Source organism: Geotrypetes seraphini, chromosome 3 (assembly GCF_902459505.1).
Source record: "Geotrypetes seraphini chromosome 3, aGeoSer1.1, whole genome shotgun sequence".
Classification (NCBI taxonomy): domain Eukaryota; kingdom Metazoa; phylum Chordata; class Amphibia; order Gymnophiona; family Dermophiidae; genus Geotrypetes; species Geotrypetes seraphini.
Window position 1 is genome coordinate 348,010,594 of NC_047086.1, and position 25,763 is coordinate 348,036,356.

Sequence of the window (25,763 nt, forward strand, 5' to 3'; positions counted from 1 at the left end):
CGAGGTTTGACTTATTTGTTTTACTGCTGTAATTGTCTATTGCTTATGTTTGACTTATTCTTAGTGTACACCACCTTGAGTGAACTTCTTCAAAAAAGGCGTTAAATAAATCCTAATAAAGAAAATAAAGAAATCCATATGTTGATCTACAACTATCTTTCCTGAAATTTTTGCCAGGAATGGTAGATTCGAGAGATCATGTCAAAGTATCTGCCTAAGGCTCACATTTTGGGTTGGCTTTTTTTTTTTTAAGTAGTAGTGGATGAACCCATATCTCTTTTCCTTTCTTAAGTACAAGATCTTCCTGCAAGCCTGCTTTTACTGTAGAATAAATGAAAGGCAGGCCAAGGTTAGCTGCTTGGGCATTTGGTCTTCCAGAGAAGCAGAGCTTCTGGCAGCATTCAGAATTTTGTCCAGTACTATTTGTTATGCTCCTATGTTAAGTGGGCATTTGCTCAGTTAATGTTTGTTTAGATGTGTAGTAGTTATGAGTGCTCTGTGGACTCAACTACCCAGAGAGCTTTGCTTCCAGTGGACTGGGCTGCTTCCACAGAGCATGGGCCTACCTCCTTCTTTAGTCCGAGGCCAGCAGTGGCCATATTTGCCTGAGTGAGAGCCTGAGTGTTGTGTTCTCCCACCAGGTTTATCACCCTTTCAATTCTGACAATCAAATACAGCTTAGATTACTTCTAAGTCTGGAGAACAGTGTCATCTCCACAGTGTGGCCACTCCTAGCATAGTCCTGATATGTTAGTGTTGTGAGAAGGAATGTACAGGCTTGAACTGCATTGAACTACCATCTGACTAAGATGTTTGCTTCATTATTAAAGAACTGTTCAAATGATTCAGAGTCTGACTGGTGACATCAAAGATTAAAGAATTAGGAGTTGGCTGAACAGGAAACTCTTACAGTGGCCAGTAACTTAGAGAAGTCCTTGCTTCAACACAAAAACTTGAAGACTATACAGAGAGCTGTATCTGTATATTTAAGGTGACCATACGTCCTGTTTTGAATGGGAACATCCCGTTTTTGGATCCCCTGTCCCATTGTCCCCACATACAGCTTCACGACGCCGAAATGTCCCATTTTCACGGACAACAGGACAGGTGATCGCTTCCCCTCCCTCCCTGCCGTGCCAAAGCTAGCTTCCCTCCAGTGCCCGATTCAAACCCCCCCCCCCCCCCGTATGCTGCTGCTTACCAGCCTCCCTCCAGCGCTGATTCAAAAAAGAAAAAAAAACCCGGTCCACCGCCGCTGCTTGCCGCCCAGAAACCTTCTTCCAGATGGAGAGGAAGTTCTGGGCCAGCCAGGCAGCGATTGGCTGACCCAGAATTGATGTCCCGGGGGGGGGGGGGGGGGGGGGGGGGAGGGTGGCGGAGAAAAGACTTGAAGGCCTGGTGTTTGTGCAGTGCAGTCGCTGCACGCACCTTGATTTTGCTGGGTCAGGGAAGCAGGGTGAGTAGGGGCTGGGGAAGAAGGGTGGCTTGGCTTGTCAGGGGGCAGGGAAAGCAGGGTAGCTTGGCTTGTCAGGGGGCAGGGAAAGCAGGGTGGCTTGGCTTGTTGGGGGGCAGGGGGAAGCAGGCTGCGTCGGGGAAGCAAGGTGACTTGGCTAGGGTGCGTCGGGGATGCAGGCTGACTTGGCTTATCGGGGGCAGGGGAAGCTGGGTGGCATGGCTTGTGGGGGGCAGGGGAAGCAGGCTGGCTTGGCTAATCGGGGGGCAGGGGAAGCAGGGTGGCTTGGCTTGTTGGGGAGGCAGGGGGAAGCAGGCTGCGTCGGGGAAGCAAGGTGGCTTGGCTTATCGGGGGCAGGGGAAGCAGGGTGGCATGGCTTGTTGGGGGCAGGGGAAGCAGGCTGGCTTGGCTTATCGGGGGGCAGGGGAAGCAGGGTGGCTTGGCTTGTTGGGGGGCAGGGGAAGCAGGCTGCGTCGGGGAAGCAAGGTGGCTTGGCTAGAGTGCGTCGGGGAAGCAGGCTGGCTTGGCTTATTGGGGGGCAGGGGAAGCAGGGTGGCATGGCTTGTGGGGGGCAGGGGAAGCAGGCTGGCTTGGCTTATCGGGGGGCAGGGGAAGCAGGGTGGCTTGGCTTATTGGGGGGCAGGGGAAGCAGGCTGCGTTGGGGAAGCAAGGTGGCTTGGCTAGGGTGCGTCGGGGAAGCAGGCTGGCTTGGCTTATTGGGGGGCAGGGGAAGCAGGGGGGCATGGCTTGTGGGGGGCAGGGGAAGCAGGCTGGCTTGGCTTATCGGGAGGCAGGGGAAGCAGGGTGACATGGCTTGTGGGGGGCAGGGGAAGCAGGCTGTGTCGGGGAAGCAAGGTGGCTTGGGGGGGCAGGGAGACGGAAAGAAATGAAAGAGAATGCACAATCAGAAGGAAGTGCAACCAGAGTCATGAAATCACCAGATAAAGGTAGGAAAAATGATTTTATTTTAAATTTAGTGATCAAAATGTGTCACTTTTGAGAATTTATATCTGCTGTCTATATTTTGCGCTATATTTAATGGGATCCGGGATGAATGGATCCGGGGGTCCTGTCCCGTTTTGAGGAAAAAAATAAATTGTCACGTTTTGTACAATAGGAGTTAGACAGCACATATTAAGGACACAAGATAGAACCCCACATACTGAGAGAAGCAGTTTAATAGGTGCTCTGTAATGTCCTGCTCCTTCCCTACACTAATGTGTTAAATATTAAAGACCCAATGTAGGAAGATGAGCCTTTTAACTATCGGTTATTTATTATAGAAACAAGGGAAAGTTATCCCTTGTTACGAGGGGCCACTGAAAAGTCCTCAGCCCAACCAAAAAAAGAATGATGTAGAGCCGCAAAACTTGCAAGTTATTCTACACTTCTCTTGACGCTTTTCAATCGGATGAAGTTAAACGAAAAGTATCAAGAAAGGTGTGGAATAACTTGTAAGTTTCTTGGCTCCATATTATTCTCTTCTTGGTTGGGCTGAGAACTTTTCAATGGCCCCTCATGGATTCCTGCAAATGTGTGCTAAAGCAGAAGGGGAAAACACAGTTATGGGTACTCAGAGGATGTTCACAAAGGAATGCATCTGCTCCTTGGCCAAGCTCTTTTACAGCATACCCTCAATACTGCATTTCAAAAAAGATATTACTTAGAGAATGACACGCGCAAAAAATTTGTCCCCGTCTTCGCCCCGTCCCTTATCCCCACAAACTGTCTGATACCATCCGCAAAAGCCTTGAATAGTTATGATTTTATATTGAACTTATTTTATTAAAGTATAAAAAAATAATATTTTGTACAATTGTCATTTGATAAACACAAATAATACAGAGCAAGGATCAACAAAACCCCTGTCCCCCATTCCAAATATCCCCCCTCCACTATCAAAAAAACTGAATAAGCCAAATTATTACAGAATGTTACATAGAAAAATCATGCTAACAGAATACCGCAATCACACTTGACAGGAATAGTGTTAGGGGAGTGCAATAGCCCCCTGGTCAGAGAGAGCCCTAAACTAGCTGGAAGCTAAAGAAGCACGGCCTGGGCTTTGCGGTCCCCAGTTATGTCTAACACCAGCTCTAGCAGGATACATATTTCAAATCTGATACATTCTAATCACAAAATAGAAAATAAAATTATTTTTTTCTATCTTTTGTTGTCATAAGAACATAAGAATAGCCTTACTGGGTCAGACCAATGGTCCATCAAGCCCAGTAGCCCAGTCTCACCATTTTATTCTTCAAATCATGTGGATAATGCGCTGGTCTCCGTTTTCTTTTGTGTTCTCTTAACTCACTTGCCAGGGTCTCCTGACCATTTGACATCTTTTTTTCTTTCTCCTTGCTCACCATCCATCTTCTATCTCTGTGTATGTATTGTTCTCCATGTTAGCATCTCTCTTTTCTACGCCTCCTATACGTCCCTTTCTAGTATTTCCCGTGTGTCCATCTCCCTGCCTTCATCATTTCACCATTCTATGACTCCCTCCCCCTGTGTACAGTATCACTCCTCTATATCCCTATGTCCCTCCTATCTAGCAGTTTCCTTCTGCGTTCCTATTCTCCACCATGTCTAGCCGTCTTCTCTCTGTATCCCTATACCCTCTCACATCTAGCATTACTCCTCTGTGTCCATATACTACCCCCATGCAGCATTCCCCTTTTTTGTCCCTGTTCCTATGCTCTCATCCTGCCCACCATCTCCCCTCCTTTTATATATCTCCCTGGGTCCAGCTTCTCCCCTCTCTTACTCCCTTACACTAAATGTGTATCTCACACTCTCTCTTTCCCCCCTCCACTATGTTTAATATTTCACTCACTCTTCCTTCATCCCCTTGGTTCAGCTTTTCTTCCCTTTCCTTCACTTTCTTCCTCCCTGCAGGTTCTGCACCTCTTTTCCTTCCTTCTAGCCCCCTTCCCAAGGGTCCAATACCTTTATCCCCTCTCTTCAGCACCCAGGTGTGGGTCTGGCACCTCTCCCTTCCCTCCAGCTCTACTCAAACCACCACATGGGCCTAGCATCTGTTTCCTTCTCCCCCCAATCCCCAGACTGGAATCAACAACTGTCTCCCTTCCCTTCAGCTCCAGTTAGTCCAGCAGCCCAAGCAATCCCCTCCTCCCCTTTTCATGGGTGCAGCAGCAGCTACCGGCAAAAAACTCCAAACAAACCTGCAACTCTCCCGTTGGCCCCTTTGCACCGTCTGGGGCGGGCCTACCAGCCTCTTAAAAAGTGTTTGTACGATGAAGAGGCAACATCACACACAGGGCTGCTCCAGAACCTTCTTCCCTCCAAGTCCCTCCTTCCGATGTAACTTCTGGCGAAAAGCCTGTACTCATGGCAACCAATCGATTTTTTTCCCCATTCCTGCATGTTACCCTTGCTACCCATGGCTAGCCACGGGAAACAGTCACCTTGTCATTCTCTAGGTATTATTACTACCTCTGGATCAGTGACAGGTGGGGCTTAAGTTTCCCAGCCTGCAGCAGAGATATCAGCAAGCAAACAGGTAATGATTTGGTATTAGAGCCGCCCCAAAATAGGCATAGGTAAGTGCTTCCATGGTAATTTTTTAAAAAGGGCCACGTGCTATGGCCATATTATTGCATGGCTGTTAATGCAAAGAAAAAAAACAAAAAGGAAAATAGGGGTTTTTATAGCTATGGTAAAATGGTCTTAGAATATAGGAAAGAGCCATGTACAGGCATGTTATGGTCTATTTTTTTTTTATCACAGCTTAGTAAAAGGATCCATTAGACTGTAGACCTTTGGGGGAGGGAACAAATGAAATACCTACCATGCCTGAATGCAACTCACCTAGAACATCTGAGAAAGGTGTAAGCTAAATCCAATTACGTCCAGATGTTTTATATGGAACTAGTCTTATAGCCCGTTACATTAACGGGTGCTAGAATATATGTGTGTGTGTCTGTCTTTATTTTTTTTTCTCTCGCCTTAGCCGCTTTCTGTATTTCTGTCTGTCTTTCTTTTTTTTTTTTCCTTGCTGTCCACTACCACCCCTTGCCTGCTCCCCCTGTCCATTCTCCCTTCCTTTTACCTCCCCTGTGTCCTCCACCACCCCATCACTGCTCACCTTATCCAGAAGCAGCCCTTCTCCCTTTGTTTTACCTCCCCTGTCCATCATCACCTCCTTCCTGCTCCCCCTGTCCAGCAGTAGGCCTGCGTTCATTTTTCTGCCCCCCCCCATCCATCAGCACCTCTTCCCCTGTCCATGAACCCCTTTTCTGCCCCTCCATTTCTGTGTGCTGCAGTATTTCCCTCCCACCCCACTTCCCTGTGCAGTATTTTCCTCCCCCCCATACCTTCCTCCTTAACTCCATGCCCTACCATTCTCTCCCCTTCTGCTCCCTTTCCTCCTTCACGTTTCAAGCAAAGGGTCTAAACTTGCTATATTGTTTCCTCCATTTAAAAAACAATATGCAAGGAGAGCTTTGAAATGACTCCAACTGAACCTGTAAAGGCCGCCCGAAGCTCTCTCTCTCCCTCCCCGTGTTAAATAACATGTGTTAAAGAGCTCATGCTGTCAGTATGATGCCGTCCGGGTTCGGCCGCGGTGGCCTGCAGCCACCGACAGCCACCGCGGCCGACATCCGTCTCGGGCCGCCGACAGCTGCCGCCCGCCTCAGGGGGGGAGGGAGAGAGAGAGCTTCGGGTGGCCAGCAGCCGCCGCGGCTGACATCCGCCTCGGGCCGCCAACATCTGCCTTGGGGGGGAGGAGGAGAGAAAGAGAGCTTTGCGCGCATGCACACTCCTACCTGCGGTGCCCTACAACTCACAGAAAACAGGTGCACGCAGGTGGGAGTGCGCATGTGCGGCTTAGCGTTTTATTATATTAGATACCTAATGGATACATGATGAAATTGTTCGGACAGAACTTTAATGTCTTTATATCAGTCCTTCAAGTTTTTATTCCTGGTCTGAGCACAGTGAAGTGAACCCTCTATTTGCTATAATTAGGCTAACTGATTTTATCCATAACATAAATCTTCAGTTTGCTAAAAAAATAGGTCAATTTTCCTCCCTCTGTCATTTGAGCTTATTCTGTCTTTTTAGACATGTTATTTTCACAGGTAAAAGTAAATATGTAACCCCCCCACCAACACCACACACAAACACACAATTCTCATGTACTTTTGCAGACAGTGTGCATCCCAAAAACCTGGTAGCGATAGCCTACCGTGCCTTTGTCCTGAAGGCACATCATTAATGTACAGATATCTCCGGTTGCTTGATGGTTCACCAGCATCACAGCTTCATCTTCTGTAATTGTGTGTACATCATCTCCCCATTCAACTACTGCAACAAAAAGAAAACCCAATCATAAGATTCCAAGATTTCCTGCTGCCTTAGCACCTTAAGGATATATCTGCCTGTTGCACACCTATTGGAATTAGCACACAGATCACTTAACTGATCAGAGCAGCAGACAATTTGCTCCAGGAAAAAAGAAACTATTAATGGATTTTAAACCAGTAAACACAGATGAAAAGTTGCAACTGAAGGATTAAATCTTCTTAAAATGCTCTTCATTTTGTTGCTTAAGGAACAGATAGCATCAATAAGAAATAAAAGTTTGGAAAACACATTTCCATCACAAATATTGTTAGGGATACACAGAAATGCAAATCAAGTTATGTCTGTATAATATATAGCTCAAGTCATTTAAAACTAAAAAACAACCACACAAATACAGAAGAAGTATAGTGGGGCATAAAGGGGTGATGGGTGGGGGAGGGGGAGCAGGTTTTGCGTGCTCTCTGGTTCTAGGGCAGAGGTACTCCAGCTTGACCCAAAAAACCTCCATTCTTTTGAAATGGGAGCGAGAGGTTATATAACAATTTTATTGTACATCACATTGAATTAACGTCAGAATGCTGATTTAATTATTTTTTTTTTTATACCTCATGGTATCCAACCATTCCAGGCGGGCTATAACATTAAAAGTACATAATCTCAGACAACGTAATACATATTCAGTATAAATAAACTAACAAAATGCGTCAACATAATCAACTGCAGCAATCGTAGATCAGGCTAGATTTTAAGAAAGGCCAGACTCCAAGAAGTATCAAAAGGCGTAAAAGAGTTTTAAGTCTTTAAATATTTCCTGGCTTGAACAACAGAAGTTATCGTTAATGTTGGCCAGGTGTGCTAAAACAGCTGTAATAAAAGTGCACTAACTTCACTACCATTTTTAACTTGGAGGCCCTTTTACTAAAACTTAAGGGGTCCTTTTATTAAGGCGCGCTAGCAGTTTTGGCGTACGCTAAACGCTAATGTGTCCTTTTATAGCCTATGGACGCGTTAGCGTTTAGCATATGCTAAAACGGTTAGCGCACCTTAGTAAAAGGACCCCTTAGTGCAGTGGTCTCAAACTTGCAGCCCGGGGGCCACATGCGGTCTGCCAAGTACTCTTTTGAGGCCCTCAGTATGTTTATCATAATCACAAAAGTAAAATAAAACAATTTTCTTGATCATACGTCTCTTTAGCTATAAATTAGAATATTATTATTAAGACTTAGCCAAAAGGAAAGATTTATAAACTAGAAAGAGTTTTACCTCATCCAAAATTGTCATTTCTTTAATAAGACATTAACTATTTTTTCTGAGGCCCTCCAACTACCTACAAATACCAAAATATGGCCCTGCAAAGGATTCGAGTTTGAGACCACTGACTTAACTGTATCCATGACATCCTGTTTGTCTCTGGGAAGCAGAGCCAAGATTGTGATGTCATAATGCCTCATTCCACCAATAAGAGCCAATCTCATCAGTGATGTCACAACAGCTTGATTGTCCTGTTCTCCCCTCTGCCCTCCAACCCAGCCAGCAGATTAACCATTCCCCTTAATTCAGTGGTCTCAAACTCATGGCCCGGGGCCCACATGCGGCCTGCCAGGTACTCTTTTGAGGCCCTCGGTATGTTTATCATAATCACAAAAGTAAAATAAAACAATTTCTTGATCATACGTCTCTTTAGCTATAAATTAGAATATTATTATTAAGACTTAGCCAAAAGGAAAGATTTATAAACTAGAAAGAGTTTTATCTCATCCAAAATTGTCATTTCTTTAATAAGACATTAACTTTTTTCTGAGGCCCTCCAAGTACCTACAAATCCAAAAAGTGGCCCTGCAAAAGGCACAAAATGCTGCATGTCCTATTGTACACCTATGGATCACCTGGCATTTAGCACGCATGCTACTGGGCCCCTTAGGGCCTGTTATACAAAGCCGCGCGGCAACAGCCTCGAAGCCCTTTAAATCTCTATGGGCTTCAGGGCCGTTACCGCGCAGCAGCTGGAGTCAGCGCGCTCTAATCTGCTGCATGCACTAAAAACGCTAGCGCACCTTAGTAAAAGGAGCCCAAAGTGTCTAGTTAAACTTCTTTATTCAAATATTTCACATATCTGGATGAGCACTTCTGAAAAGTATTTGTTGTGCAAGCACTAACCCAGATCAAAGAGACACTGGCTGCAACATTGCAAATGTAATTGAGAAATTACATGCAAACTCAAAACAGACATGAACAATCTGGTTCCTATGACAGCAAACTTACAACAACTTAAGCCAGTATACAGGAAGAAGTCAAATTTATTTTATAAATTCATTGCTTTATTGTTTTTCAGTCTTGCATGTACTAAGCCCATTATATAATGTGATGTTTGCATATTCCTTCTCCCAACCCAGCCTTCACCACTGTCACACAAATACTGTACATAATTCCTCCAGAATATCGCCTTTGTGCTTATGACTTTTCCAATTTTAACGTTTTGTACAGAAGAATTTTCCCACAGGGACAAAAATTAGGTAAAAAAATTCAACCACATTTAGAAGTCAGAAAAATTTCATGCAGAAAAAATAATCTGACAATGTTGGCAATACCAAAAAATCCTGAAAAATACCAGCAAAACTGAAACTACAAGATGATGATGATCTCATCATAAAAAAACAGTTAGCTAGGACTCGCACATTGCCTACTGTCCAGATCCAGCTGTGTTATGATCACTGTGCCGAGAAAATAATTTTAATAAAACTTTTAAACAGATAAAATCATATGGAAAGAATGCAAGGAATCCCAAATAAAAAAAGATCTAATCAGAAACAAGTCAGTCACATTTCTCTGAATTCTATACAAAGGGGATAGTGTTAAAAGATTTTGTCACATCAAAAAAAAAAAGAAGATTTTGTCACACATAGGTGTCATTTTACATTCATAAAAGGCCTCTTATAAAATGGCCTTATGTGTACAAGTATGCACTACAAAAACTAGATATGTATTGTATGCAAACCAGGTATAGATGTGTTTGTGGGAGGAATTGGGGCAGAGTCATAAACAAAGGTTATAAAATATGTATGTACTTCAGCTGCATATAATTCTAACACACCCCTAGGGATCCGAGGGTAAATCTAGAACCCCAAATTTTCGTTGACGACAGTGAGTTTACATTAAAGTGGCATCAAATTCTCAAGATCTGATGGTGCTTACCATTCAGCGATGTAATTTAGAAGTTGACAACATTAAAAAAGAAATAGAAACATCGGGCTAGCATCTTAAACAAAACATCAGTAAAGATGATTTCGCTATACAAATGAATGATCTACAGAAGGTGGATCAATTTCAATTAGAAACCCAACAAATGAAACTAAAGAAATTTAAGCGTGATGAGGACGATTATGCAAATGACAGAGTTTACACCTGGAGGAAGAAGGATAAGTCCAATCCACCACAGGGACCGCAGGGATATACATCTAGAGGCCGAGTGGCGTTTGATCAGAGTATGGATGCTTCTGGCAGTACCACCTGCACCAATGATGAATCTAGGCAACGTTTTTTAGGTCGAGGAAGGGGACAAAGAAGATGGGGAAGACCCGCATCACAATATATGGAAACCAGGTCACAATCCCAGCAAGGGAGAGCACAATAATGTGTAGTAAGTTGAATCCCAGCATTAATCTCACAACATATCGGTTTATCATCAACAGAAACGCAGGTTCTGTCGAAAGGTCTTTTCTTTGTACGGACCACTAGGTCTGATGAGTTTCAAATTAGAGTTCATATTGAGAAATTTTTGCAAGTTCTGCATCTAAAGGATTTTTTCTTTCATCATTCTCAAGATACCACTCAGGTGGGTTCCACAGAGGAAACATATACTTCCATTTTCAAACTACGTTCTACTTGGATTCCCCCTGTGCCTATGAATCCTTTGCTACAAGCATATAGGACTTTGGTCCTTTCAAATGTGGAAAAGATGTGGCATAAGCATGGTAAAATACAGTATAACTTGACAAAGGATGAAGCTTTAGCCATTAACAAGTTAAAAGAGAATGACAACTTAATTATACGAAAAGCTGACAAGGGAGGAGCCATAGTTCTTCAAACAAAATGTGATTACATCAAAGAAATAGAAAGGCAGCTTTCAGCTCTTGGTGATTATCTCTGTTTGAGCACAGATCCAACTCCAGTATTACAACAAGAAATAGAGAGAATCACTAAGTCTGGTTTGGATGCTGGTTTTTTTAACCACTCTGAGCTCTTCACAACTTCTAAGTATTCAATTTTTAACAACTTCATGAGCCTCGACCCCACCACTCACCGCCTCAAAATCCTTTCATTACGGCAAGCTTTACGTGGTTGTTTCCTCATCAGCTCCTTGTAACATTTATTTTTTCTTTTCAACTGCTTTAAAGTGCATGTGTGCCTTACATGCCACGTAAAGCTTGCCGTAATGAAAGGATTTTGAGGCGGTGAGTGGTGGGGCTGAGGCTCATGAAGTTGTTAAAAATTGAATACTTAGAAGTTGTGAAGAGCTCAGAGTAATTAAAAAATATAGTAACAGGTTCTATTCTCTGCACAAAAATCTATACTATACATTGATCATATGGTTTTTCTAACCAGGCATGGAGTTTTAAGTATTTAAATGTTCAAAGCCCCTATTGTCTGGTCCTATATACTCTTCCAAAAATTCACAAAACTATGCAAGACCCTCCTGGGAGGCCCATAGTTTTGGGTAGAGGTTCATTGCTGGAGCCACTTTCTAATTCTGTGGACTTTTTTCTAAGACCTATGGTCAGCAAAGCTTCTTCGTATGTATGAGATTCTACTGATATTTTACAGAGGATTTCACATATTAGTTTCACCAGTCAGCAAGGAAACGTCCATAGTTACCAACAGGATAAGTCCCTATACACCATCATTCCCCACCAGGAGGCTCTGGAAGTTATAGCGCATTATTTGGACCAACGTGATGATTATCGAATACCCACTTCTTTTTTGTTAGAATTAGCCGAGTTGGCCTTAACAAAAATTTTTTTTCAATTTGAGGGACAGAACTACCAACAGACCATGGGGGTCACCATGGCACCTTCAATTGCTAACCTCTTCATGACTCGTTTTGAAGAGCAGTGGGTTCCATTATCTCCATTCCACACCTCTATTCAAGTGTGGACTCGATATATAGACGACATATTCTTTTTTGGACTGGGTCAAGAATGTCTTTGGATGAGTTTTTGGTCTGGTTTAACTCAAGACACAATAAAGTTGAGGTAGAAATGGTATGTGATCTTATTAAGGTATCTTTTTTGGATGTCTGCATCACACGGGTGGAAAATCAACTGGAGACTACAGTTCACAGTAAACGGACAGACCGCAACACATTTTTGCACTTCTCAAGCTCACACCCATCCCATCTCAAAAGAAGTTTGGCAGTGTCACAATTCTTGAGATTTTGGAGAATTTGTTCCACTGTAGCAGAGTATAAGGGCAAGTTTGTGGACTTGATACAGAAACTGCTTCTGCGGGGGTATCCGAGAACCAAGGTACATAAAGCATACAAGCAGTGCAATCAATAGATGTTTAATGGAAGCACCTATGGTGCAACACTGCGTGCAACATTCACACCAGTTCAGTGACCTCGGATGTTTCGTCATTGATCATATCCTGCAAAATATACGAAGAGGGAATAGGCAGATTCTGCTCCTGAGTAGGGAACAATTGTGGATATACAAATTACACACAACACAACCTGCAAGTCTAAATACATCTATTGATTGGATTTACTTTTACTGACTCTTTGCTATGAATTTTGTTTCCAAGTTGTATTGTTCACAGTACATTAGTTTTTCAGCAGTGGGAGTTCTAAAGTTTTGTCTCCAATTGCTATTCAGTAACATCACAGCTTCAGCCAATCACAGTGTGTTCAGAAAAGGCTGTCAGCTGTTGTCTATAAAAGCAACGCTGTGCTGCCATTTTTTCACTTCACAACTGAAGGCAGGACAGGCATTTTTCCTGCTCATTCAGGTATTTGAATTTGAGTTTGGTGTGAGGAGTGATAGTACGGAGTTGATCATTTGCTTTGTTTTTCAGAGCCCTGGTGAAACGATACTCTTATTGTGAAACGTTGGCCATCGTCGGCTTATACAACACATTGGCAACAAGCAACAAGCATCGGCTTTCACCAGGCTTCAGCTTTAGCGTTCAGCTCTAGCTTTTCAGCACATGGGACTGTGGCACTAGTTATGGACAGCACTCACAAACACGCTGCATCAATATAAAGATAAGTTCAGTCCTGTTTGCAACAATCTATTTAAAGTTATTTATTTATTTATATATAGCACAATTGTTGCAGCATAATAAGGGTTTTTCTGGCTGATGATCAAAGCATGGGGAGAGCTTAGATCAAGTTTTAGATCTCACCCATAGCCCTGGTGTTTATACACCTCGTGGTTTCTGAGGCTTTTCCCTTATCTAGCTTTTGCGTTTTATGGCACAAATTTCTGGCAAGAAAATACTGCATAACTGGTGGTGTGTTAGAATTATATGTTTCTCTTTAACCCCAGTTCCTCCATTTTGGAAGATTTTTTTTTTTTTTTTGTGATACAATGTACTTCAGCTTCACACATACATCCAGTGGTGTAGAAAGGGGGAGGTGGAATGCCATGAGCACTGACCTGGCAGGGATGCCAGCATCTCTCTTTCCTCCCTCCCCCCCCCCCCTTCTAGTTATGACATCAAAGGGCAGGCTCAGCTAGCAGAAGGTAAGAAATCCTGCTCGCTGCTGGTGACAACTAGAGGAGGTATGGGGGAGAATACATTTTAGAGATCTCCTACCACTGGGGAGGGGGTGCCAGGTACCTCCACCCTGGGTGCCACTTTATATACCTGCTCCCAAATCACTATACATGTACACAGTTGCACTGTAGCAGTGTACAGTGTAGCAGGATTGGGGGTATAACTGTGTGGTTTGTAAAATTCTGTACAAGACTGAATTCTGTCCAATTTGCATGGAGCCATTGAGATAGAGTGGAGACTTCCAGTTTTAAATAAGGCTTCCTTCTTAAGATTATGGAGTGGGAACATTTATGCAGTCCTTAGGCCACTTTTTAAAGGCTAGGGCTTCCATGAGTTCTGCTCGAGGATCTGCCTCAGACTCCATATTGATTTGAAGCACCTCTCTCATCTGTGTGATCTTTGACAGGAAGGAGGAGGAGATGAATTGGAAGGTACTCCGTAAGACTCATTTGCACTCAAGTCAGGAAATTCGCTGGAAGAGCATGGTGATAGGTCTGAATCAAATGCCTTGATTTCAGCCCTTGCAGATGTAGATTGTCAAGGAGAACGTTGAGGCGAGCATCGAAAACGTGATGATGAACTCTGCTTAGGACAGCATTTCCATGACTTGGATGCTCAACATCATGGTGTCCGAAAATGATGCCTCAATGGAGTTTGGGGACAGTGCTCGAACTGGGCTGAGACTGTTTGTTGATGCAGGAATTTGTACAGGATGTGACTGCAGCATCCTAGTCAGTTTTATCTGAAACAGTATCCGAAGATATTCTTGCAGAGATGGTGCTGGTACCAACATAGGCAAGGGTACATTAGGCACTATGTTGGGGTGTTGAGGCAGTAGGGATCTCCATGACGAGGCATGCCTCAGAGGAGACATCACTATAAAGATGGTGATGAGTCATCAGTGCATCGATGCTTAAGAGTGTGTTGATGGTGCTGATGTATGCTTTGAGCGGGGAGACATGTTTATGCTTCTCAGCCCTCTTACGGGGATCCTCTGATCCGTCTTTCTCCAGTACATGCATCTTCCTACCTTTGTATTAACATCCCAACAGAGCCTGAATGCATGTAGTCACATAAGACATCTCCCATGGCCAGTCCTGATCTTTGCAAATAATGTACTCCATCATATAGAAAATAATTTTCCTTCATAGCCAGCTAGGCCAATAGCACAAGAAAATCTGTCGGAATGGAATGGGGTCTTTCTCTCTTGCTCAATATTTCTCTTACAATGTTTAAGACATCATCTTGTAGGATAGAGGGACCAAAGAGCTCTAGTTGGCATGTGTGGTATAGTTTCTTTTGATAGGTAATCTGCAATTCCTTCTCTAAATGCCTTGAAAGATAATGATTTTTCTCTTGTAGCAGCCTTATTCATTCCTTCAAAAGATGTTCAATTAATTCGTCAAGGGCTGTAAAGATCTACTGTGTTCAGTGTCAACAGCCAAGCATGACACCATCTCAATCAAGTGATGTTACTGAAGTGTAGAGAGACACTTGTTCATTTCAAGACACAATAGTCTCTCTACTTCAAACTGAAATGTAAGGGGCCCCCCAAGTGGTGCTAATTGTCAGCAATTTGAATTTACGCCTGCAGACTGAACCAACAGCTGTCCTGGGCAAAGCAGATGAATATGGAACCTATTAATACATCTTCTAGAATCCCACCTTCTATTATTGCTGCTTGTACCCAGTGAAGCCTTCAGGACCAGTATGGGGCCACCCAGCCTATGCTCAAGCTCTGATAAAAAACCAGGAGCAAGCCTTGCTCCCAGAGGAATGATCCTTGAGCCAAAGTGTTAGGGCAGGCTGGTAAGACAGGTTCTCTGTGAAAGGGTTTATCTCCCGGCTATAGACTTCTAATCACAGAGTCTGTATCTTCTCCCAGGGGAAGCTACCTCAGTCAAACTGGGAACCTTTGAAGCCCCGCAAGCCTCACAGTTCGGATGAAGTCCTTGAAAAAAAAAAAATCCTAAATCAGAGATCAGAAAGATGCCTTCAAACTCGCTTGTAGAAGGAAAAAGTGAGGAGATGGGGCCAAGCCCAGAGATGAAGGAGGTGGAGTCGAGAGAAAAAAAATGTAGAAGACGTCTTCTACAAACTCGCAAGTAAAGGAGAATAACCCACTGGTTTCAAGACTCATATGTCTTTTGCACTAGAAGAACTGCTGACAGATATTAAACCTTCACTACATCTGGTGGTCCCAACAAAATATCAGTTGAAATACCACCTGACAATCACAAGTTCAGACAGCTATGTGATAGCATCCTTAAAGAATTGTCTTGCAGATCACCTTGATTGCTATGGCATTTTGGCAACAATGTTGCCGAATCCAAGGCTGAACGGTTGTTTAAATCTGATGACAACTGAAGGACATAACAGTGCCATAAATAGGCTGAAAATGGACAACAGATCAAGCTATAGTTGTGGTGCAGACAATTGCCAAAACCACCAAATGTTCAATATGAGAAGCGGAGATTTTTTTTTAGACTTTTTCAAGAGCCAGGAAACAGCTTAAGTGACTGACAAAATGGATACGTATACATCGAGCTCTGATAAGGAATTCTTCTCAAAAAAGATACTGCGATATTTATGGCACTGTTATGTCCTTCAGTTGTCATCAGATTTAAACAACCGTTCAGCCTTGGATTCGGCAACATTGTTGCCAAAATGCCATAGCAATCAAGGTGATCTGCAAGACAATTCTTTAAGGATGCTATCACATAGCTGTCTGAACTTGTGATTGTCAGGTGGTATTTCAACTGATATTTTGTTGGGACTAGAAAAGGAATAACCTCACCTTCCCCCTTCGGAACCCGAGTGCTCTCCAACCCTTCCGCAAACATCTGAAAACCTGGCTTTTCTCTAAAATCTAACTCTCCCTCCTCTCTGACATTCTAGCTCTCTAACATTCTTCTTCCCTCCGATCTTCATCTAACCCAGGGGTGTCAAAGTCCCTCCTCGAGGGCCGCAATCCAGTCGGGTTTTCAGGATTTCCCCAATGAATATGCATGAGATCTATTAGCATACAATGAAAGCAGTGCATGCAAATAGATCTCATGCATATTCATTGGGGAAATCCTGAAAACTCAACTGGATTGCGGCCCTCGAGGAGGGACTTTGACACCCCTGATCTAACCCTTTCCTTGGAGTTCCTTTCTCATTACAATCCCTGTAAACCGTGCCGAGCTCCACGACCATGGAGATGGCGCGGTATAAAAACCTAAGGTTTAGTTTAGTTTAAAAGGTTCAAAGAAGAGCAACCAAGGTGATAAAGGGGACGGAACTCCTCTCATATGAGGAAAGACTAGAGATTAGGGCTCTTCTGCTTGAAAACGAGATGGCTGAGGGGAGATATGATTGAAGTCTACAAAATCCTGAGTGGTGTAGAACGGGTACAAGTGGATCGATTTTTTACTTCAAGATTTACAAAGACTAGGGGACACTCGAAGTTAGAGTAATACTTTTAAAACCAATAGGATGAAATATTTTTTTCACTCAGAGAATAGTTAAACTCTGGAATGCATTGCCAGAGGATGTGGTAAGAGCGGTTAATGTAGCTGGTTAAAAAAAAAGTTTGAATAAGTTTCTGGAGGAAAAGGCCATAAACTGCCATTGAGGCAGACATGGGAGAAGCCACTGCTTGCCCTGGATTGGTGGCATGGACTGCTGCAACTATTTGGGGTTTTGCCAGATACTTGTGACTTGGATTGGTCTCCATGAAGAAGGGATACTGGTCTGATCCAGTAAGGCTATTTTTATGTTCTCATCTCTTACATGGGACCACTTTCAACAGAGGCCCCATGTGTAGCCAAAACTGACAAATATTGCTTTCTCCCTGCTTGAAACTCCTGCCACCAGCACATCAGAACATTCTTTTCAGTGGCAGGATGAGCAATCAAACACAGAACAGAATGAGCTCTAGCTCTAGATGGTATATTAATTTTTACACAGTATGAAATGATTATTTTCTTGCAGTCAATGCTAATACATTTTTCGTCACAAGGTCTTGACCCTTTCGCAATAGTGGCCTCACATGATACATTCGCTAACTATAGAATGTTTGGAGAGTCATGGCTTGACCTTGACCAGAGGTCTTACATATCAAAAGATTGGGAGCCTTTTTTGTAACCCCCTTACATCTGTTGTGTGTAGCAGAATTTTAAACCTGAAACCTTAGAAGACAAGGCCCTTTGGTAACAATGTGCCATGTCCTTGGGAAGGTAAGGGAAGAGGGCTAGTAATCCATGTAAATGCTCTAGTTATTGTATGACAATAGCTCAGAGACTGATGTCTTCAAAATAAGACTGCAACCATCTTGAGTTCTAGAACTGATAAGTATGCATTGTTTTACTCGGTTGGTGTTCTATGCTGTTTCACGATTGTTTGATATTTTACAACGTAAACTCCCAGCTTGTAAAGCACCCATATCTGTTGCCAGTCTCGCTTTACTCCCCTACCTCTAGTTACTTATATTTCCTCACCTAAGTAACATGTATAAGCCTTTATCCTATGTACGTCTTAATTAGATTGTAAACTCTTTCGAACAGGGACCGTCTCTTGCGTGTTTGTTGTATAACACTGCATGTGTCTGGTAGCACTTTATAAATAATAAATAGTAGTAGTAATTTCCTTGCTGATAAAAATGATTTCAACATTGTTAAATATGCATGAAAATGTATTAACGTTATGGCTACTGTTTTGTGTTAAATTTTGACAAGTTATAGGATGCATTTTATGTTTTGGTTGAATTTACAAGATCTTTTAAATGTGGGTTGAGGATGGGGAAGGGAAAGAAAACCGTGCGAATGGGGAGGAGACAGAAAAGAATCAACTGGGGATGCTGTATTAACAAACAGCACATATCAGGTACAAGAGATATGGAATACAAGGTTACACAGACTCCACTAAGAAAAAAAATGTGATTATGTTTCAATGTTAAAACATATTTATATTCCGGCAGTTCTAAACAGAAGCTACAATTTTGTGTGTGAACACTGCAAATCATGAAATTGCATGCACAGAGTTTCAGGGGGGAAAAAAATTCTGTTTTACATTAACTTTTATTAAAATGTCATTTTTGAACGCGAATCTCGTGTCTTTTATGCTGTTAAACAGAACAGCCGAAAATTCTCTACTGTCATCATCATAAATGTTACAGGTCTAAACCCTAAAAGACCTTGTATGTAATACGTGCAATGACAGAAAGTCAGCAATGCAACGATGTGCCTGGTCTTCATCATAAGGCGTATGGGGACAGACTTAAAGATCTCAAATCTGTATACTTTGGAGGAAAGGCGGGAGATAGACATTTAAATGTCCACGTAGTGTAAACTTACATGAGTCGAGTCTATTTCATTTGAAAGGAAACTCTGCAATGAGAGGGCATAAGATGAAGTTAAGAGGTGAGAGGCTCCGGAGTAATCTAAGGAAATACAGGGAAACCTTGGATTGCAAGTAACTTGGTTTGCGAGTGTTTTGCAAGACAAGCAAAACATTTCATTACATTTTAACTTGATATACAAGCAATGTCTTGCAATAAAAGTACATACAGTATACATGCGTCACATTATCACACCTGAGCTGATGGTTCTTGTCTCTCTAACACTGCAGGAATGTAGTGACTGTTCTAAATGACGAGGTCTTGCAATACAAGTATGTATAGTATTTTGTATTAAAGTTTTTGGGTTGTGGAACGAATTGTCTGAGTTTCCATTATTTCCTATGGGGAAATGCGCTTTGATATACGAGTGCTTTGGATTACAAGCATGCTTCTGGAACGAATTATGCTCGCAAACCAAGGTTTGACTGTACTTTTTTTTACAGAAAGGGTGGAACAGTCTCCCAAAAGAGGTGGTGGAGACAAGTCTGAATTCAAGAAAGGGTGGGATAGGCACGTGGGACAGGAAGAGATAATGGTTACTGTGGATGGGCAGACTGGATGGGCCATTTGGCCTTTATCTGCCATCATGTTTCTATGATGTAGGCTATAAAAGGCAACACCAAGAGAAAGATAACACCAAACCAATTTATGTAACACAATGCAGAGTTCTGCTAAGGACACCTTCAGTTTACGAATGATATATTTGATGACCTACATTATCCACTGAAATAGAAGCATTTTAATCTAATTTCTTTGTTACTTTTCAAGCCAGGTATATGCATAAGAACAAGAATGAATAATGAGAAGTGAAACAGCACTACATCATAAATCTAAACAAAAAGGAAGGTCCACTCAAGGGCATCAGTTTTTAAAAGAAGAAAATCATCTTACTAAACTTTAGCAACCTTTCCATGCGTGCATAAAACCTAAGTACAGTATAGACTTCCCCAAAAGTTCAGCAATGGTGCACACGGCTGTACGGAAGATTCAGCTTTGATTCCTGTACCAGCAAGGTTGGGATGCAGTACAGGCTGCTGTCAGTCCCTCAGAAGGGACTACAGAAGTCTTAGTCGTAACACAACAGTGGCACCTACCAGCCATATTTAAGTCCCACACAAACAATGATTCCGAGAAAGAGCTGCAGTCTCTACCTGAGGACTGTTATGAGTGGCCTAAGAGAGAAATGGTTGAGGGAGCATAGGCTAAGAAAAGTAGAGAGCAACCCTACTTGCAAAGAAATGAAGTGAAAGCAAAAGAAATTGGAGATAATTATTTTCACCCCTCCCCCCCAAAAAAAAACAACAACAACAAAAAAAAAACCCACCACTCAATAAAAGTAGTGCAATGGATCTCAAAATAAAATGCATCCAACTGTGCAAGAACTATTCAATATTAGAGTTTTTTAAATCACAGGTTGCAAAAAAATGGCAAAGGAATGATACTAGATGGCCTAATGCTTATCTGCCATCATTCTTCCCTTTTCATGTTTTAAGAAATGGAGGTGTGCAACGAGAGGCTTTTTGGCCCTGGTTCTATAAAAAGCGCCTGGCGTTAGGCATCTAGATTGGCATGCCTAGCCGATTTAGGAGCCTAACTTACCCCTCTTTTACTAACGCACAGTGCGGGTTTTAGCGCCGGCAGTGGCAGCTAACTGCTCCGACGCTAATATCCGTGCTATGCATTCATAAAAAGATGGGATTCATTTCATAATTGGCTCAATCAGTGCTGTTAATTGAACAACACGAAAACAACAATGAAGAAGATCAGATGGTGCTCAATCCTTTTATTTGTAAAACAGACTCGACACGATCGTGTTTTGGCCTCAAAAGGTCTGCCTCAGGAGTCTAAAATTAAATTATGTATTAAAAGATTCCATTACATCGGAAAACCTGGTTTCACGACAGCACTGTTTATGACTGTCACTTCATTCTCAGGCTTTTTTCTTCACCTGCTACCGTTGCAGATAGATTGTTATTCGCTCTCTCTGTGGTTTGAATCTTTTTGAAAGAAGAGTTAGTAAACTCATTAACCAGCCCACTTGATAAGATCATTTTGTAACATCAATAATAATAAAATGCTAGAGGTGCATGCGCTCTTGAAAATTCGTGAGCGGTGGCGCTGTGAGGTGTGCTTCTGTGCCAGTCCTCACGGCGCCTGCGCGTGACTGTGCAGAAGACACCAGCGACTCCTCCCTCCCGCTCCTCTTCAAAGCGGCCCGCTGAGGTTCGCCAGCCGCTGTAGCGAACCTCGCAAGCCGCTCTCCACCTCCGTGCAGAAGAAGGAGTCGCCGTGTCACCTCCCGCCCTCACTCGCCGCTGCTGATCCTCCTCTTCAGAGCAGCCTTCGATCGTGGCCGGCTTTAAAGAACCTCGCAGGCCGCTCTCCAGCTTCAGTAGCACGCTCCCTCTGACGCACGGGATCGCGTCAGAGGGAACGTGCTACCGAGTTGGAGAGCAGCCTGCGAGGTTCACTAAAGCCGGCCACCACGATCGCATGCTGCTTTGGTGAAGAGGAGCAGGCCAGAAGACGCCTGGATGTTGGGAGGGTAAGAAGGGAATCAATACCGGGAGCCAGGGGGAAAGGGAAAGGGGGCTGCTTTGGGGGGAGGGGTGTGCTGGGGGGGAGATAGAAGGGGCCATGGAGAGATAGGGAGAGGGAAAGGGGGCTGCTTTGGAGGGAGGGGTGTGCTGGGGGGGAGACAGAAAAGGGCCATGGAGAGACAGTTAGGGAGAGGGAAAGGGGCCTGCTTTGGGGGGGAGGTGTGTCCTGGGGGCAGACAGCTTTGCTCAGGGGGGGGGGGGGGGAACAGAAGGATACAGACAGCAGCCAAGGAGAGAGAGAGATAAAGAAACACAGACAGACAGACACATCTATTCTAGCACCCGTTAATGTAACTGGCTTAAAGACTAGTACTATTATACTGTAATTGGTTGAACAAAGTTCGGATTGACTCCTTCTACTAAACAGGTGTAAGGAGAAGAGGGCAAGGCAGAAACATGACATGTACAGTATCAGTTTTATATCCTACCTATTCAAAATAAAAAATGAAAGCCAAACCACTTTAAATACAATGAAAAGGCTATTATATCAAATGTACGTGCTAACACAAATATTTAATAAAGTCCTTTGTGTTGCAATTAAAAGACAACACAGCCCCTGCTTAATTATTCTACTATAATTCAGCTAGCCTTGTGAGAAAATAACCAATAAGAGGGCATGCCAATCCCATCAGGACCAGCTTCTTGCACGTCAGTGCTCAGGGGCAATAAGCTACCTTCTTTATCATTAATCAGTAATTATTTTCACTCTTTTTTTTTTTTTTAATGTATTTTTGTTGCTGATTTACAAATTATACGCCCAAGAAACTATTTTAAAAATAAAGAAGAGAGTCAACACTGACTCTTAAGTCCACAATACAATTAAGTGGGATAATTATCAAAAATATGTATTAAACAAAGGGCAAGGAACAGTCAAATTACAGAATAAAAATTAATTATCCACGCCTACCTAATTAGATTACAACAAACCTGACCTACAAATAACATTTCTCATCAAAAGCTTAGGATTCAATATCCAGCCCATGGCCATCAGTGATTTTGCTGCGGGCAACATCTGAATCAGATCTTGCCTGGCTGCTGGAAGCTAACCAGGTGCCTGCTGATATTCAGATTAGAGAATGACATGGGGAAAAATTATGTCCCCGTCACCGCCCCCGGACCACCATCCTCTGCACCGCCCCCGCTGTCCCTTTCACCGCCCCGTCCCCGTCTCTGCCGTCCCCTTCACCGTCCCGTCACCGCCCAGGCCCCATCCCCGTCTTCAGCTTCTTCTCCTCTCCATCCCCAGCACCCTTCACGCGGTCCAGCAGCTCCCTCCCACCGGCCAGCCGTGCATTTCCCTCCCTCCCTTCTTTTCCCTTACCTTTTCTTGTTAAAACACGCGTTTTCTATAAGGCTAGGAGCTGTATTACAGCCGGAGCCTTGAAGTCGCGTCGGGTTACCGGCTAGAAAAGTCTCCTCCGATGCAACCGGAAACAGGAAGTTGCGTCAGAGGAGACTTTTTCCAGTGTGCAACGCGACTTGACTTCAAGGCTCCGGCTGTAATACAGCTCCTAGCCTTATAGAAAACGTGCGTTTTAACAAGAAAAGGTAAGGGAAAAGAAGGGAGGGAGGGAGCTGCATGGTCAGCTGGCCGGCGGGAGAGAGTGGGCTGCCGCTCGTTCACCGCACGTTCCAGATGGTTCACCGCCCCGTGCTACCATTCACCGCCCCATGGGGCGGTGAATTGCCTTGTCCCTGAACTTGCGGTGACCATTTTATTTGGTCACCGTTTTTGCGGGTTACCCGCAGCTAGCCACGGGTAACCGCCACCGTGTCATTCTCTAATTCAGATGGTTACCAGGACAAAAGTTAGGACAGCTTTTTTTTCCCTTATAACTGTTGCTTATTGAAGGTAATTTTTCTCTGAGGTAAGCATTCTCTCTTAGTGTACAGAAGTGAAGATTAAGTAAAAAATAAATATAGTATAAAGTGGAGGCATGGGAACTGAAAGCATGAAACATCTGTATATTAAAATGGATCCAGAAGGAATATAAGTTAAATACTCTGTACATAAAGTATTTAAAAATGAAAATAAAATTATTTTTGGCTAGTGCCCAAAAAGGTTACGTGTTGAGATAAATTATTTTCCTTACAATTTAACTTTCCTTTTTTTTGTAGGGGTGGAGGACTACGCAAGGCCTACCTAGAATCTTACCAATGAGGGTCCTTCATCTAAATTTAGAGGTTCCCAAAGAATCACTAGGGCAGTCCTTCCAAACCTTTTATCCAACCTTACCCCATTTTAACACTTGAAAATTCAAATTAGCCCAAACAATGATGAAAACCAAAGAGCAGACCATCCATCCCCTCTCTTGTTCACTTCCCTGCTTATCTGAATCATGAGGACAGAAGCAACAGAAGTCAGCACAATGTCCTGTGTGTCAATGTGCATTTACTGACCCCCAATAGCCTGCATGGGTTTCCAGGCTAATAGGAGAAAGGGGGGGAAGAGATTGGGACTTGTATACTGCCTTTTTGTAGTTTTACATCCACATTCAAAGCAGTTTATATACAGGTACTTCAAGCATTTTTCCTATCTGTGGGCTCACAATCAATCTAACGTATCTGAGGCAGTGCAGGATTAAGCGAGTTGCCCAGGGTCACAAGCAGCACCGCGGGGTTTGAACTCACATCCTCAGGGTGATGAAGCTGCAGCTCTAACCACTACACCACACAGGAGAAAGGAGCCGGGCTTCTGAGTATTCACCAACTCAGGTTCCATTCTGGGCACAGGTCAAAGAGGAGGTCCAGAGAGAATGGAAACAGCCCTGTTTCTTTGACCTCCATCTATAGATGATGAGCATCCATTTAGGGTCCTGACCCTCCAGTTTGGAAACCACTGGCATAAGGGGGAAATATTGTTTGCTAAAGAGTAATCGGTCCTTTAAGGAAGGTATAGTACAATTCTATACTTTGCCCATCAGATTAAAGCAGTGATGCAGTGTACTTACGCACTTATAAATTTACAATGGTAAAAATTACAATTTTGGAGCAATTAACCTTGCATTCAGTTATGCAGAGCTTTTTGAATATATAGTATGATATTCAGTATATTATAGTGCTACTGAACAAGATATTAACAAAGCTTCCGATTATACAAAACATTACTGCTTGTATAACATATGGGCAAAAAGAGTACTTGCCTCTTGCACTGGTTTATCAGTTATACAGCATCTGTACTTTATGTGATGGGATAATCGCGCGCCAGACACCAGCATGCCGACAATCCAGCGCAAGAAAGAAGCGCGCCGCCAAAAAACTTATTTTTAAAGAGCTACGACAGGGGTGTGTGTGTGGGAATCCCCCCACTTTAATGCATAGTGTTCGTGCTGCCGTTGGGGGGTATGTGGGGGTGCAACCCCCCACATTGTAGAGAAAACAGAACTTTTCCTGAAAAAAAAAAATCTGAAAAAGTTGTTTTCTTTACAATGTGGTGGGTTGCACCCCCCCACGCCCCCCCCCAACGGCAGCGCGAACACTATGCATTCACACCCCCCACCAGAGTTCTTTAAAAATAAGTTTTTTGGCGGCGCGCTTTTTTCTTGCGCTGAATTGTCAGCGTTGGATTGTTGGCGCACTGGTGTCTTGCGCGCCACCGACTATGAATCATGCTTTAAGTTTTTACTTTTTGTATTTAAGGTTCTACATTTTAGTCATCTGGGACTGGCATATCTTAAAAATGCAAATTGACTGGCATGTTTTTTCACAACCTTTGAATTCTAGTCAATATTGTCCATTGACCCTGCCTTCAAAAGTAGTAATTGGGAAAATTCAGTATGTTAAAGCATTTTTTATAGTGGCCCCAATGCTATAAGGCAAATTATCGTTAGACAGCCATATAAAAGGACCACTTGGCATTTAAAGAAGAATTTAACAGTGTTGTTTTTCCAGGCTTATAGTTGAGACAGGTTTGGTGTGTTTTTCTCCCTGATGGTATTAGGTTTCAGTGAGGTGCATACTTTGGGATTATATGTATTTTATTGCATTGTTTTATGTGATAATCTGCATTTTATTCTCTCTTATAAACTACCTTGAATACTCTGATTCAGATAAGGTAATATGTAAACTTTTATAAAGAAAATAAATAAAATTCCATCTTGAATAAAGCTAAAGAAAGGTTTGGACAAGTTCCTAGAGGAAAAGTCTATAGTCTGTTATTGAGAAAAACATGGGGGAAGCCACTACTTGCCCTGTATTGAACATAAGAGCATAAGAATTTGTCTCC

The 25,763-nt window shown here is 43.0% G+C and overlaps 1 protein-coding gene across 2 annotated transcripts in view; it reads right to left on the bottom strand.

The window, feature by feature from the left end:
* LPGAT1 (lysophosphatidylglycerol acyltransferase 1) overlaps positions 1–25,763 on the bottom strand; it is a 157,090-nt gene that overhangs the window by 68,325 nt on the left and 63,002 nt on the right. For both annotated transcript variants that reach the window (XM_033938160.1, XM_033938161.1), the window contains exon 3: positions 6,666–6,784. In XM_033938160.1, coding sequence (XP_033794051.1) covers positions 6,666–6,784 — 119 coding nt within the window. The remainder of the gene's footprint in view (positions 1–6,665; positions 6,785–25,763) is intronic.